Source organism: Bidens hawaiensis, unplaced genomic scaffold (assembly GCF_021521415.1).
Source record: "Bidens hawaiensis isolate Kalapana, Puna unplaced genomic scaffold, B.hawaiensis_p1.1 tig00036720_1, whole genome shotgun sequence".
In the NCBI taxonomy this organism is placed as follows: Eukaryota; Viridiplantae; Streptophyta; class Magnoliopsida; order Asterales; family Asteraceae; genus Bidens; species Bidens hawaiensis.
In genome coordinates this window covers 1-17200 of record NW_027496403.1, presented here as the reverse complement: position 1 = coordinate 17200, position 17200 = coordinate 1, and the positions used below count along the sequence as shown (strand labels likewise).

General features: G+C 33.8%; 2 protein-coding genes across 2 annotated transcripts; both read right to left on the bottom strand.

The window, feature by feature from the left end:
• Positions 1-3088: 3088 nt before the first annotated feature.
• Positions 3089-7401, bottom strand: LOC143588707 (putative clathrin assembly protein At2g01600). The gene is made up of 10 exons (XM_077069639.1): positions 7224-7401; positions 7072-7141; positions 6368-6465; positions 5576-5714; positions 5360-5487; positions 5076-5168; positions 4700-4816; positions 4527-4602; positions 3698-3816; positions 3089-3466 (listed from the first exon to the last, which is right to left on the bottom strand). Exons 1-10 carry the CDS (start codon positions 7353-7355, stop codon positions 3185-3187), a joined length of 1254 nt encoding a protein of 417 aa, XP_076925754.1. The 5' UTR covers positions 7356-7401; the 3' UTR covers positions 3089-3184.
• Positions 7402-8796: 1395 nt separating this feature from the next.
• Positions 8797-14964, bottom strand: LOC143588708 (uncharacterized). The gene is made up of 10 exons (XM_077069640.1): positions 14471-14964; positions 12067-12204; positions 11251-11439; positions 11024-11161; positions 10364-10485; positions 10015-10147; positions 9791-9920; positions 9579-9658; positions 9363-9497; positions 8797-9224 (listed from the first exon to the last, which is right to left on the bottom strand). Exons 1-10 carry the CDS (start codon positions 14900-14902, stop codon positions 8991-8993), a joined length of 1731 nt encoding a protein of 576 aa, XP_076925755.1. The 5' UTR covers positions 14903-14964; the 3' UTR covers positions 8797-8990.
• Between the last annotated feature and the right edge of the window lie 2236 nt (positions 14965-17200).

The window sequence follows — 17200 nt, the reverse complement described above, 5'->3', positions numbered from 1 at the left end:
ACCAATAGCTGAAGCAGCTATCATATAATAATATAAATAACTTACAAATGTGTCTTTTTAGTTTTCAGTTCTAAACAGTATCAAGAGCATACTCATACTCACACATTTCTAAATCATGATATTTAAGCAGATTCAATAAACTATGAAAAAATTAACCGAAGGGAAAACATAACAGATGCACATAAAAACACAAATTCACTATGACACATAGTCACATAAAAACACAAACTTTATATGATATAATATATTTTGAGTTAAACATCAACATACAATTAATCAAAATTAACTAGGAATAAACATAAAACTAGTTAATTAAATTAAACTAAATTCTAAGTATATCTTCTAATTTCTTTAAAATGCCTTAAGAGAGAAACAAAAGATTAACTAATTAAACAAAATTTAAGTATATTTGCTAAGTTATTGTAAAAAAAAACCTTTAAAAAGACAAGATTTTTAAAACAATCATAGTAAAAAATAAAATCTAATTTGATGTTAAAAAAAAAAAAAAAAAAAAAAGTAAAAGAGCCAAATATCATACACATAACCGAAAATTTATGCATACAAAGTGATTAAGACTGAAAGAAACTAAAACAGATTTTATACCGTATTCCGAGACCACCGATTCCAACAAAGAGATCAAAGAAAATAATAGCCATGGGACCTTGTAACAAAAGATGCTCCCATACAAACACAACTTCAATTCTTCATGCCAAAATCAGATACATGAAGAGAAGAGAAGAGAAAAATAGAAGTCTTCAACATAAAAGAAGAGAAAAGAGGGAAAAGAAGAGTAGGTAGGAAAGAAGGAAAAAATAGTAGGTTGGTTGTTATGATATGAAAAGGAAAAGCTTTGAATCTCATATAACTCACAATTGTACATTTAGTACTTCAATTCTTTTAATTATTTTTTCTTTATTATTTTTTATTTTCTTTGAACGGCTAACGAATCATTTAAATGAGTTACTAGTTAAATTCATCATATAGGAATACACTCGTTATCCGATCCTCAGGAAACCCTCAGCTAAGGCCAATATCTATGCACACTTGCCCAAAGAGACGACAGTGCGCTGAGATGAAACTCGTTCAGCAAAACGAGTAAAAGTAGGGTGTATGTTTAGCAAAAGAAGGATGTACGTTTAGTCTTACTCTTTTGTTTAGTATATCCCCTAGAGGAAACAAGAAGTAAAGTGTGAAGTTTTGACAACCAAAACATGATGTTTCCTAAAAACTAAAAAAAAAGGAAAAAAGACAAAAGCAAGCATGTTACAAAAAGACCTTAGGTTTGGGTTGTCAATTTATGACACGAACCTGTTAACACGACACGACACGAGTTTTAACAGGTTTGAGTTTTTGCTTAACAGGTTTCGTGTCTTAAACATGTCGACCGGTTCAAGACATGTTAAAATTCATATCCTAACAGGTTAAAGACATATTAACATGTTAGTATCATGTTTAGATTTTTAATTTAAAAGATAAATGAACATACACTTCTAAGGTCCTAAATCCAAAGACATACCTATATACGACATTTCACTCATGTCCGTCATAACTTGATGTTATATTTTTAATGAGTGTTATGATTTGATATTATGGTTTTTGTTCAAGTACGTTATGTATTTGCGGGTTTTTTTTCGTATATGTTAAAAAATGTGGTTTTTTTTGTTTCAAATATGTTATGAATTATGTATTAATTAAGACTTTTATGCTTATTTCAAAAATTTTGTTTCATTACACATGTATTATTCATTGTATGTTTAAACAACTCCTTTAACAGGTTAACCTGCTAAACAGGTTCGTGTTTGTGTTTTGAAAAAATGGCACGGTTAGTTATCGTGTCGTGTTCGTGTTTAGTACAACGTGTCATCGTGTCTTATCGTATCGTGTGCGACATGTTATCACAACCCTAGACAAAAGAATACGAGAACTTGTTTGGGCAAGAGAATACGAGAAACTTATCGGTTTATTATGTTAATAAATAACTATATTAATATGAAATTGGTAGAAATATTTTATGAAAATAAAAAAAGTCACTCACACAAAGTCTATGGTATGGTTCACATTTTAAGCATTCATGTCTAAGTTTTAAATGCTGCATTCACAAAAAGTCTATGGTTTGGTTCACGTGTTACATATTAAAATGTAACACTAACATATGTTTCAATTTTATGTTAAAGCACAAAAATGTAATATAAAAAGTATTTTTTGTTTTCATGTTAAGGCACAAAAATGTAATATAAAAAATACTTTTTTTTTCCTTTTCTGTTAAAGCACAAAAATACAATATAAAAGTACGTTTTGTTTTTCATGTCAGAGCACAAAAATACAACAAAAAACGTACTTTTTGTCTATGGGCAATTTCATATATCATCTTATAAATATTGAAAATATCATATATACTTATGCAAAACAAAACATATATTATACAAATATTGAAAATATCATATATACCTATATAAAATTGTAAATATCATATATGTCATTACAAAGTTATTAATATATCATATATACCTAATTTAAAAAAAATATAAAAAAATACCATAGTACCCTGGATCGATTAGACGCGATTAAAGGTTTACAATGTAGACCATTCGATGCGATAAACCTTAGAAGGTTTGCAATTTTGAAGAAGTTACGAGAGACAATTTAGTTGTCGTCAAAGATGGGAAAGGTCGATTAAAATTAAAAATAATAGTATATGGTATAAACACATTATGTAATGTTAAGGGGTATAATGGTCTATTCGTTAAATATTTTTGACATATATGAAAATTAAAATTTAAAAAAAAATAACAGTAAAATTGTGATTCATTAAAGTGTGATTATTGAATGGTGGTATATATGATATTTAAACTATTTGGTATGGAGTTATGGACATATATGATATTTTTAACTATTTTGTAAGAACATATATATTATTTTAAACTTTACTTTTATATATATATATATATATATGATATTTCTAATGTTTGTAAAAATATATATGAAACTGAAACTAATCATTTTGTCTATTATATCCCCTTAAGGAAACAAGAAGTAAATTTCAAGTTTTGACAACCAAAACATTATGTTTCCCAAATATAATAAAATCAAGACAAGAGCAAGCACCTTACAAAAAGACCTTAGGACCATATGATCCTAAGTAACAAAAAAAAATTTTAACCCACAATGTTATGTACATGTTTCATCATAATAAACCCGTCTCAAACGGATTAGCGGGTTGAGTATGAGTACTGTCGACCGGTAACACGCCAAACCCTGAATCGATAAAAGGGTTGGGTGGAACCATCATTTGATTATGTTGCGGTTGGGATGAACCAAAGGGGTTAGCCGTTGGAGGATTGGCTACAAACGGGTCACTCACTTCAAACGGGTTGGGTGCTGGTGACCCGTACACAGGCTGCTGGGCTGCTTTGTACGCGCCTTCATCGTACAAATTGTTGAGTGTTAGCGAGTCCAATCCGCCACCCTGCCCACACATTGTTTATCATATAAAAGATGTGTTTATAAGTTTTTATAAAAATGTATAAATTTTTACGTCACAAAAAACTCATTTTAAATACGTGTCACTTATCGTTATATCTAACATATCACGTCTATAGAATATCCAATGATGTGTATACTTTTAATATTATGTATGTTACTAATTCGGTTATAATGAATAAGGTACAATAACTAATAAACGTGTCGAATTGTTTACCAGTTGTCTTTCTTGAAACGAAGAAATGTCAGTGCTCGGGGTAGTGACTAATGCAAGTTCCCATCCGGTTAAATCAATGTCTTTTGCTTGAACACCAGCAGAACCATTTGATGTTGCATCTACAAAATAATAATAGTTCTTTTTGTCTAAACAATTAGTGTGTAAAATTAATAATACGTATCTTTAAAAAAGGAGTATTTTGAGGGTGGTTATATTCAAACACTAGCCCCTGGTGTGTAAATAAGTCTATACGGCTCGTATAGGGCCTATACGAGTCGTATAGCCCTAACTTATTGACATGCGTACGGAGGTGACAGTGTGGCAACTTTTTTGCAATCTATACGAGTCGTATAGGTTTTCAAGCTCGTACAGCCCACTTAACTTGTATGACCTATACGAGCCGTATAGGGTCTATACGACTCATATAGACAGCATGTCAGCAAGTACTTTGACCAAAGATCTATAATTATTTTCTGGTCTATACGAGCCGTATAGATGGTATACGACTTATACAGACCATGTATCAACTTTTCTTGCTCCAACCATTTAAGATTTGTGTAATTATAACCAACTTGGATTTTATTTTTAATATTTTGAAATTTTAAAGTAGCCTTAAATTAAAACACCTACACGAGTCAAACAAACTCTATAGAGTCGTAGCCCTATACGGCTCGTATAGGGCTATACGGTACAAAGGAATAAAACCTGACACTCCTGACTGAAAATGACTTGACTTTGCACCTATATGAGTTGTATAGGCTCTCCTAGTGTTTGAATAATCATGTTACAATGAAGGTTTGTAAATAATAAATAAAAAAAATTATTATACAAGATGTTACCTGATTACTGGCTTGTTTATATATATCCAAAGCTTTTATGGCTTCATGTCTTGGCATCTCAAAAAACTGATATTGTGAACGACTGATCGTTGGTTATTTATAACGAATAGAAATAAAGGAACAACAAAAGTATCATTTTAATGTAAATAACAATACTAATCACCTTATCGACAAGATTTATAATTCCATCGTTTATTGCACAATAAATTTTGAAGCTCTCTTTGAGTACCAACGCTAGCGCATATTGTACAACATAATTACCGACCGCTCCTCCTTCAGGCTGCATAGAAAAAGGGAAAAAAACAAAAAAAAACTTGCATATTATTATAGTGATATACTGTTTTTGTGATCACATTGCATACATAAAATATATATAAACAGTTTTAAACTTTTAATAAACAAAAAAAATTAGTTATGTAACTTTTTTTTTTTGAGAAAATATTGATCCTTTTATATATAACACAAACCGAACTATATCTGGATAATGGGTAAGCGAGCAACAAGGCGGTTTAATATATGTAACAGAGAAGATGACAGACCCTGCATGCCATAAGGCGGTTTAATAACTGTTGTAAAGAAGGCAGCTGCTCCAATAGTTTCTCACAATCCAAATCGCGTGTTCTGCTATAGCCCTGCAAATTATGAAAGCATTGTGTTAAATAACATACAAGATTTAACTTAATCCTATTATTATTTAATTAAAATGAAGTAATAATATATATTTGTTGTTGGATATGCATATGTTTACAACTGTAACATACATTAACAAAAGCTATATAAAATCATAATCAAATCTTGTATAACACTAAGTCACTAAGCATACCTTATCTTCACCTTTAGCAGATCTAGGGATGTTCTCAGACTCAATATCATGTTTCAAAACTTTAAAGCATTCGAGTCGTTCTTCTAAGAACAGTCCATACGTACGAACCCATGCAGAACAATCCCAAGCTGAAAAACACATTCAAAGTTTATAAAACCATAAGTTTTTATAGCATTTAAAGCAACATAATATCATCACAAATAAATAGGATTTAACCAATTGAACTCGAATCATCTTTAAAGGTAGCTAACTGCAAAACGCGCCCTCGCTGTTGGAAATTCATAAGTTCTTCCCGGAAAGTAGAATCACTTTCTCTTAATACTCGATGGATAACTATCAGTGTCTTCAATGCCACCTGATACTAATATTACTATCAGATTTAGTCCCAGTTTCACATAACCGAGCCAAACTGAACAAGGCCTTGTTCATATTCGTCCGTTAAGATTTTATTGGACAAATGAACGGTTCATGAAAATGTAACTGAACAAAATTTAAATTTCTTTTTCGTGTTTGTTCATTAAGAAATTGAACTTGTTTGTGAACGGTTCACGGATACAAATGAACATAAACTGTGTTTTATTTGACATGGCTAACCGAGAATGGTCAGTGTCAATGTGTTTTTTAACATACATATTCACATGTTAATTTTACAAATAAAATTAATCACATAATACTCATGTATATTTTTGTTTTCTAGTTAATAATTTTGCTTACATCAATATGATTAGATTATAAAAATTCATTAAAATTTATTAAAACTTTTAATGAACAAACAAACATTAACGAACATAAGCGGACATAACCTAACACATTATTAAATGTTCATGAACACAATTGAACTAACATGGCCTCTGTTCGTGTTCGTTCATTTATTGAACGAATGGATATAAACGAACTTCCCGCCAAGCAGTTCACGAAAAGTTTGCCAAATTTCACACAATTCAAGTTTAAACCTCAAATTTGTATCAAATACAAAACCTAAATCATATGCTGTTACATTAACAGTACCGTCCAGTTGCGAGTTTTCGCTAATCTTCTTGTCAGAGCATGCAAACTGTACTGCACATCTGCTTGAGGTCGAATCACAGAGGTAGCAGCCAATATTTCTACAATAAACACATCCATTTAAAGATAGTGCATGAAACCGTAACAACTGATCCGAAACTATAAAAACCAACGAACCGAACCAAAACAAAAACCAACGGTTTGATTTTATGCGTTCGTAAAAACTGAACCGAAATGTTTTCAAAAACTAAAAAACCAACATTTCGGATTTTGGTTCGATTTTGCCCAAAACCAAAACCAAAAACCGAATGGTTTTCAAAAACTAGAAAAACGACATTTTGGCTTTTGGTTCGGCTTTCGTCCTAAACCGAACGAAACACAAACCAAAAGCCGAAAAAACTGAACGGTTTTCAAATACCAAAAAACCAACATTTTTGGCCTTTGGTTCGGTTTTCGTCCAAAACTGAACCAAACCGGATCCAAACCAAAAAACCAAAAAAACTGAAGCCGGACGGCTTTTAAATACTGAATTCCGACATTTCGGTTTTTGGTTCGGTTTTTACCCAACCCCGAACCAAAAACCGAAATAATCAAAACCATACGGTTTTCAAAAACCAAAAAACCAACACTTTGGTTTTTGGTTCAGTTTTCACCCAAAACCGAACCGAACCAACCCATGCAAACCCCAAAGTAAAATAAAAACTTACTTCTAATGTGCCTCTCTTTGGGTGGACACTCTACATGATTTGTAGCTTTAACAATTGCCACATCAACTTCCTAATAATAATATTATTAACAACAACATATGTATATAAACTTAATCCACACATATTCAACAAAGAATATTTAACAAACCAACCTTAAAATCACTATTAACACGCGCTAATCCGACTTTAGTTTGATCCTTGAGAGCACCGTACGCTCTCCGCCACGTCAGCATCGCCGCCATTGATCTATAATAATGTGTGTGTGTGTTTGATGTGTGATACATATGATGATGAGAGTTTGCTTCTATGTTAGTCTAAAGAGTATTATTAAGTAGATAAACTGTATTTCAAAAGGTGGTTGTTACAACTGTTTTATTATTATGAAAGTTTTTTTTTTAAATATTTGGTAGGTTTTGTGGGGCCCAGATTGGTGCCCTGTCATCAAGTAGTGGTCCTACGTGTCTTACTTTTTTTGTGAGCAAAGATTGAGTTAGAGGTGAATAAACCGGTTTAAAACTCAAAACTCGTTCGGTTAGGTCAACAAAAGTCAAAACTTTTTTATGATCGGTTTCAGTTTGGGTTGAAACCGGCTTGTTACCATGTTACGATCGGTTTTGGTTTGGGTTTTGATTGGTTTCGGTTCGGGTTTTGGCCAGTTTCGGTTCGGTTAACCGGTTTGGAACAGGTTTTGGTGGAGAAAATTACAAAGCGGTTCCGAACCTACGGTTTCAGTCGGTTCAAAACCGGTTTCTACATAATCGGTTTCAAACCGGTTCGGTTTCGGTTCGATTTTCGGGTCGGTTCAGTTAACCGGTTTATTTGTCCACCTCTAAATTGAATACACCATGATGTACGTTTGTATAAATGTATAATTGTATTGAGTAGTATTGTACTCATCTTATGGAATATAATATTTTAAATGCTTTAGAAAATATATTACTAGACGCCACTTGTGGTAGTGGCGGACCTTGAATATATAATATGGGTAGGTCTAAGGATCTTAAACAATAATTTGGATGGATGGGATTCAATACTTATAACTTTTTACTTTTTTCGGCAAAGTTACACTATCGAGTGAAAAAGATGGGCGGGCCGCTGGCTGGCCACCTGTGGCGGTGTGAAATGTGAAAAAGATGATTTCACGTAGGTGTCAAGTGCGTAGTGGACTAGTGGATGGTTTTACATTTCAAAATCGAGAACATGGGTTATGGAGAGGTGAAGTGTGACACATGATTGTGGATTGAGATGGGTTTAAATAATTGGATTATATATTAATTATTTTTTAAAAATAAGACAAAAGTGCCAACGCCTGCGGAGATCACTACGCTTGTGGGCTTGTGACCTCAGCACCCCCTCCATGGCAATCATCTGTACACGTCTTGCCTAAGTGGTCGGGCTCCACGCCTCCATTCACCCATTCACAACACATGGCCTTATAGTTGGTATTATTCAGTATCCACTATGACAACGATTACTCGATAATCGATAGAGATAGCGCGTCTCTAAACAATACAATAGTTGGCAAAAGGAGACATCTCACCACTCGCATTTTGATCGAGACATTACAAGACTACCATTAACAACACTAGTGATTTATGCATTACCCCTCTTCGTACAAGTTTAAATCATCGTTCGAGTGTGTGCGCGTGGTGTTTGTAGACCTCACACGACTCGATTAAGCAAAACCATAACATACATAGCAACAAATTAAATAACTATCTATACTCATACCCCCGGTAATAAAATCTCACGAACATCGCTTCGCGATAAGTTTAAACTACATTTAGTTTATAGATAAAAAAAGATAAATAATAAGTAACTCACTCACTCTCACTCTTATATAACTTTATTATTATTAAAGGGCAATTTCGACTTTTCCTGCTTAACTGATACTGTGTACGTTAATTATCATCGTCATCTTAAACGAACTTCTGGACGTTAATAACTTCAGACAACTTGTTCCAATCCAACGACTCCAAGGCGTTCGGAGCTAGGAACGTGGCCCCCACACCAAATGCCACGACGAGAAGCACGGTAGCTTTGGCACACCCCCACCTGCGCGACTGTCTTCCCAATAACACCTTACAGTATTTATCCGCTTCCTTGTAGAGCGCTTGATCACCAGTTTTATCTTCTCTTATCGCCTTCTCATTCTACAAAAAATTTTTAATAATAATAATAATAATGATAAAATGAATAATAATAATAAATTAAATGAGACCAGATTTGTTTGGTTTGGTAAAATTATAATAACCCGACCGAACCCGACCCGGCCCGTTTTGACATTATACCTCTCTATTTAAACTTTTTAGAGTTTGAGTAAAGGCTTCACGAAAAGACTGATTTTGAGATAATTCCTTCCATTGTTCATTGAGTCTTTTCAAAATAATAATGCTTGCTTCAAGATTATCCGAATAGACCGTATCCTGCACATAATCATATTTAACGATTAATCATATTTATTATTTTATTTAAATATATTTCAATGAAAAAAATTTGAAACTTACCCATTGTTTGCAACTATCAGGATTTTGAGTTAGGCACCAAATAAAAATATTAGATGCTTCATCGGATAGCTCAGGGATACCTGCGATCGCCATAAAAAAAATAAAAATAAAAATAAAAAACAAAAAAATAAAAATAAAATCAAGAAATTAACATTTGATAATATTTTCTTCAACTTGGAAGATTAATTAATTTATTTAATAAATAAATGTACCTTCTGCAGAAGGTTTTAAAGAAATATTAATAATTTGTTGATAAACTTGTTTCATAGCTTTGCTTCCAGGGGTACCAGCAAGTGCCACTTTTTTTAGTGTAGGATACACTGCTTCAAATCTTTCGGTTGCCTGCACAATAATAATCCGAAAACTTTGAACAAAACAATTCGAATATATATATAATGCCTAGTAAATGACCAATATAGCCTTACAGAAGTCCCACCTTGATACGAGCTGATGACGAAGGGAATGTGGTTCTCAGTAGCAAGTCGAGCGCTGTTGGTGGCACTAAACGCTCACCCTTTCGCACAGCACCGTTCACTAAAATAGTTTGCGCCTTTGGGGCAGAGAGTATCCTATGAAGTATGAACACACACACACACACAAAAATATAAATAAATAAAATAATATAATATAAAATAAATAAAATAAAATAAAATAAAATAAAATAAACAAATAAACGTCACCAAATGTTTATTCAAACGCTTAAAATGTTCTAAATAGTTTTAACTAAAAGAAAGTATCTTATGACATATTTTATACAGTGAGATAATAGTAAAGAAGAAAAAAACCTTTCCACTAATTGCAATATTAGATCTCGGGTTTGTGGATTGGAGCCCGATTTGGTCCCAACAATAGGCAATATCAAACGGGACCACAAGTACAACCCGACCGCCAGGTCCCCTTGTGAAGCCTGCACATTTAAACTCCTTATGATCAATATATAATCTAGGGGTGTGCAAGAAACCGAAAAAACCTAACCGAAACAAAAACCAACGGTTTGGTTTTATGTTTTTGTAAAAACCTTACTGACGATTCGGGTTTGGTTTTGCATGTAAAAAAAACCGAACCGAATTCCTAAATTTTTATTTTTTTATATTTTATATTAAGTAATTTATAAGAATTTAATAAATATGTAACTCCAAAATTTACAATTAACAAAATTATTTATACCTAAATTCATTATTTTTTGCTAACTTGTTTTTCGGCCTAAAATTTCAAGCTCAAATGGCAAAAACCGTAAAAACCGAAACCGAACCGAAACGAAAACCCAAAACCGAATGGTTTCAAAAGCTCCAAAAACCGAAGTTTTGGATTTCGGTTTGGTTTTAGCCAAAAACCGCACCGAACCGCACACCCCTAATATAATTATAATCCTTTATGGAAGTATGGAACCAGAAAAAAAATATATTGTTTGCTCATAAACAGTTAACGGGACCGAGTCAACTCACTTGTGTTACCATCCACACAATCACTGGAAGCTTGTCTTGTGCATTTTGCTTTAACGTTTCGTTTAGATTTGGCAGTATGGTAATTGACGCATCAGGTTTCTTTCGTAACACCATTGCTAGTACTACAAACAGACCCACCTGTTCAAACAATTCATACGAATAAAATCAGTAAAACATACAAAGTTAACGAAGAACAACGAACAAGCAAAAGATTTCATTAATCTTACTTGAGATTTTGATGATGTTTTTTGGGCACCTTTCTTGGAACCCTTCAGACTGCCTAGTTGGCTTTCAAGGTCGGTAAGAACGCTGTCTAAAGACCAAACGAGAAAAGAATGAAGGGCTTCCATTGATCTTTTGTTAATCCAGTCAACCGATGTTTTGTAAACAGCCTCGGAAATATGCGACACAGGATTCTGCACTTAAAAGAAAATAATCAGACGTGTTCAAATTTGTATAGTAGATTAGTATACAATACAATCACAGGCACTAATAATTAGGGGTGCAAACGAGCCGAGCCAAGCTCGAGTTCAACTAGGCTCGAGCTTGGCTCGTTTAACTTACACAGAGCCGAGCTCAGCTCGTTTCGAGCTCTATTTTCAAAGCTCGAGCTTGGCTCGTGAGTAGATTTTCAAGCTCGGGCTCGGCTCGTTTACTATTTATCAATTAGTTTTTATATAATTGTAATTGGTTTTATATATTTTTTCTATTATAATACTTTATGTATAAAATAATATATATATATATATATTATATAGTTATATTAATTTAATTTTTCATAACATTATATATATATATATATATTAATTAATAACTATTAAATATATATTTTAAAAAAAATTATATGAATGACAGGCTCGTTTAGGCTCGCGAGCCGGCTCGAGCTCGATAAGTAAAGCTCGGGCTCGGGCTCGATTAAGCTCAACTCAATCGAGCTTTTCAACGAGCCGATCTCAAGTAGCTCGGCTCGTTTGCACCCCTAGGCACTATGATTTGGTAGTATGAGTTAAAATAATTATAACTTCTACGAGAAGAAAACTTACATCTGCAATCTTGGCAACAGGGGATTCTCTAAACAACTTCACCCAAGGAAACTGTGAAGCGGTCACGTTAGAGAATGCGCGTCCAAAGAAGTCAACGAACCTCATCATTTGTATATCTTGTTGTTCCTCGAATGAAGTCTATAAACACAAATACACAAGGTATAAACAGTATGTGGAGAGTTAAAGCACAAAACAAATTTATTATGCAAAGCGTGTGAAATGAAGGTAAGGTTTAGAAAATGGCAGTGGCTGTTACGAAATTTGTATTAAAAAGCCTCTTTGTATGTAAGCTTAGCTTTGAATAGCGAATAGCGGAAAATAGCGACAAGCTACCTATACGAGTATACGCTACGTAGCTATAGGTACGGTACCGGTATTTCCCGATTTTTTACCTCCGGTACCGGTATAATCCCGGTACCGGTACCGGTACCGAATACTTCGGTACCGGGATCGGTACCAAGAATTAGGGATTTTCGGGATCGGGACCGGTCGGTACCGGTCCGGTACCATGCTCATCCCTAGCGAGCGCTATTTGATGTTTAGCGATAACGCATTCACAAATTTAAGTTTTTTATGCCATTAGTGAAGATTACAGCTGTTTGGTTGATTAAAATGCCTAAAAATTCGATTTTTAATATAATAAAAAAAAACCTAATTGTCGCTATTTCACGTTATGGAGCGCTAAACACCAGATAGCGATGATCCAGCGTTACGCAACACTATTCGCTATAACACTCACTATGATCGCTATAACAACTATATTTGTAAGGTGATCAAAGCTCTCGTTTAAACAAAAAAAAATCTAGTGTAATTACTCTAGTTACTAGTAGCGTAATTGTTTGTATAACTAGAGTAATTACGCTACTTATATAACTAAAGTAATGGTTTCCAATATTTCAACCAACAATCAGATAAAACTAAAGGTATGCTACAATATCCCAATTAAGTTTCAACTCTATATCCTATCATGTGACAATAAAATTATGTACTTAATCTATAACCACATTAGCAATAATTTTCATCCTACAGCCATAGTTGTAAAAATCCCAACTTGGCGCCAATTAACCCCGATTAATCACCAGTCCCCACCCCACCACCCGACTACTAATATAAATTTTTAACAACATAACATCATGAGAATAAAACTATGTACTTAACCTATAACCATATATTTGTAAAAAATTTCATCTTACAACCATAGTAGTAAAAATCCCAACTTGGTGCCAATAAATCCCGATTAATCAATAGTCCCCACCCCACCACCAGACTACTAATATAATTTTTTCATCCTACAGCCAAAGTAATAAAAATCCCAACTTGGCGCCGATTAACCCCGATTAATCACTAGTCCTCACCCCACCACCCGACTACTGATATAAATTTTTAACAACATAACATCATGAGAATATAAATATGTACTTAATCTTAAACCATCGTTGTAAAAATCCCAACTTGGTGCCAATTAACCCCGATTAATCACTAGTCCCCACCCCACCACCCAACTACTAATAAATTTTTAACAACAGCATAACATCGTGAGAATAAAACTATGTACTTAATCTTTAACCATAGTTGTAAGTTGTAACTAAAAATCCCAACTTGGCGCCAATTAATCCCGATTAATCACTAGTCCCCACCCCACTGCCCGACTACTGATATAAATCTTTAACAACAGCATAACATCATGAGAATAAAACCATGTACTTAATCTTTAACCATAGTTGTAACTAAAAATCCCAACTTGGTGCCAATTAATCCCGATTAATCACCAGTCTCCACCCCACCAGTAAAAATCCCAACTTGTAACAAATAACAGCAGAACATCAAATTAAACAAACAACATAATTCACTCACAGTGACATCCAACAAAAACACAGCCCATTAAACACAAAAACATAATTCGTTCGTTTAACTAAATAAACAACAACTTTAAGTTCATGTTCGTTCGTTTAACTAAATAAACAACTTTTCGTTCATGTTCGTTCGCTAAACTAAATAAACAACAAATTTTCGTTCAAGTTCATTCGTTTAACTAAATGAACAACTTTTAGTTCATGTTCGTTCGTTTAACTAAATAAACAACAACTTTTGTTCATGTTCGTTCGTTTAACTAAATAAACAACAAATATTTGTTCAAGTTCATTCGTTTAACTAAATGAACAACAAATTTTTGTTCAAGTTCGTTCGTTTAACTAAATAAACAACAACTTTTAGTTCATGTTCGTTCGTTTAACTAAATAAACAACAAATTTTTGTTCATCTTCGTTCACTAAACTAAATGAACAACAAAATTATGTAATTTTTGTTAATGTTTGTTCGTTTATTAGCGAGAACAAAACCGTGCACTTAGTAGCAAGAATTCTCATCCTAAAGCTATAATTTTTTAACAAATAAGTTCACTTACAGTCACATCCAACAAAAACTCAGCCAATTCATCCGCATCCACATTCGCCCCAGCTTCCGCCACCGAAACCTTAACCTTCTTCACTTTCTTCTTCTTCTTCTTCTTCTCAACAACCTCACCAACCACACCTACACTACTCTCAACAACCTCCTCATCATCACTACCATCATAACCCGTTTTCTTCGGATCCGGATCCGGGTCATCCACCACTTCCAACCGTTTAGCAGCTTCTATGCCCTTCCTACGCTCCTCCGATTGCTTCTCAATAGCAGTAAACACATTATTATTATTATTACTATTACTATTATTATTATTGGTGGGTCCGTTGGAAGCAAGCTGATGTTGCTTATTACGGTTGTTGTGCTTCTTGTAAGTAACTGTTTGCCATTCGTTGTTGTCTTGTTCGGTTGAGTTAGTGGATTCGAACTCCATGGATGGATCAAGAGATTGAGATCTGGATTGAAGAAAACAGTTTGTAGGTGAATGATAATATTATTAATTATTAATTATTATTATTATTATTATTATTATTATTATTATTATTATTATATTATTATTATTATTATTATTATTATTAGAGTTTTAAGTCAAAGTAGGTGAGACGAGGTTGGGTTGGATCGGAGTGGACCGGACACAGATCAAGAGTTGAATATTATTATAATAAGTTTATAACACAAGACAAGATCGATACGGAATGGAATGGAATGGAATGGAATGGAATGGAATGGAATGGAATGGATTAGAAGACTCGAGTCAACTTTTTATTTTTATTATGTAAGATATTTATACTATGGGGTGATTTGTTTCCTTGTTTAACTAGACTTCCTAAAATGGACTCAAAACTCAAACGGTTAAAACTACTAATTAGTAAATTTTAATTTTTTTTTGGAACGACCAAGTAAGTAACGCCGGGTACTTCGTACGCGGTCTCCATTGGCTAAAGGTAGCCCAAGCCGGTCACTAGTCCGGACGGACGGAGCCCCTAGCGGTCCACCTATTGAGGGATTCCTCGGATAAAACCCGACCACCACGCCCCGCCAAACGGCACGACAGCGAGGAGCCGGTAAAAACCAGGTGAGATCAGGACTCGAACCCTGGCAAGCTAGGGTCATCCCTCATATCTCCCATATAAATTGGTGATAGTGAGGTTTGAACCCCTCCTCTCACTAGTGAAGTGAGTGCTCTACCATTAAGCCACATCCAATTTATACAGTTACTAAATTTTAATAATAATAATAATATTATTATTAATAATAATATTATTATTATTAATTAGTTATTTGGTTACTACAAAGCGTTACAATAAAGTGGCGGGCAAACGGGCAACAAGCCACACCGCAACCACTTTTAAATAGCAAAGTCAATCCTACGTAAATTTTGAACATTATCTTTAGTTTCTTGTAACTAGGTTTATTATTAAATTATAGATAAACATTATCCGCTAATTATGTCTCCGCCTAATAATATTGGGTTTTTTAGTGAAGACTCAAGTATGATTTTCGTTTGTGCCATTTTTTTGGATATTGACAATAAAGAATATAAGCTGGGCCTTGTGCAAATGTTGTTGGTTTGAACCCCAAGTCCACCCGGGTTTTCGTCCTACCGTGTGTTACGCCAGAGAGTTATGCTTTTGTGGTGGCACAGCGACAGTCAAGTGGCAACCAGCGGTATGGTTTCCCAGGGGAATGCCCAAACCAAACTCTGAAAGCTAGTGTGGGCCCAGTTATGACGGCATAGTATGGATAAAGTAGGGCAACGGGGCTCTCTAAATTTGGAGAATTCGATAGCTTAAATACAAGAAAGTCGTCGTTCTAAAAAAATTATGGATACACATTACATTTATCTTAACCCACAATTTTAGAAGTGAACAAATCGGTTTCAAACCCTAAACCGGTTCAGTTTGATCAACAAAAGTCAAAACCGGTTTATGATCGGTTTCGGTTGGGATTCAAAGCGGTTCTTGACTGGTTTACGATTGGTTATGGTCGGTTTTGTTTTGGTAGAGAGAATTAAAACCAGTTCCGAACCTATTTTTTTGAATCGGTTTCAAACCAGTTTGATTTTAGGATCGCTTCGGTTAACCGGTTTTTTACCTACCTCTACAAAATGTAAACCATTTTTTTGGATCACCTCTTATACTTCTCGATTATCCATATAGCCCCCTTTACTATCAAAATTGATCCTTTATTTCCAATCATGTAACTAGAGGTGTGCAAACTTGGTTCATAGCTCGGCTAAAGTATAAAGCGAATTCTAAAATTGAAGTCCTTATTCATAAATAAAAAAATACATTTGCTTATGATTCATAACATGTGGTAATTTAATGACCAACATGTTTTGTAAATGGATTGCTAGAAAAAAGAACACAATCACACGTGCTTTATATCTTTCGTATGCTAATTCAAAGTTTACATCTTTTGTCATCAAACAATTTTTGTATTTCTTGTTATAAGGTTTGATTAAGAAAAACTTGATTTTTCTCTCATTCGGGTGTATAAAAATATTGCATGCATCGAAAGGGAATAAAATTTTGACCATAAAACAAAGGCAATGGGCTACCTCTTAAGATCGCAATTGCCAATGACGACCTTTTGAAGACTTACCAGTATCCGTAAATAATATTGAAATTAGACTACAAGTTCCTTATTAACACAAGTTTTCATTTTGCTACTAAGGTGGTGGACGGAGTGTTTACGTATGTGGGCTGACGTGGAGAAGAAAGAGCATAAA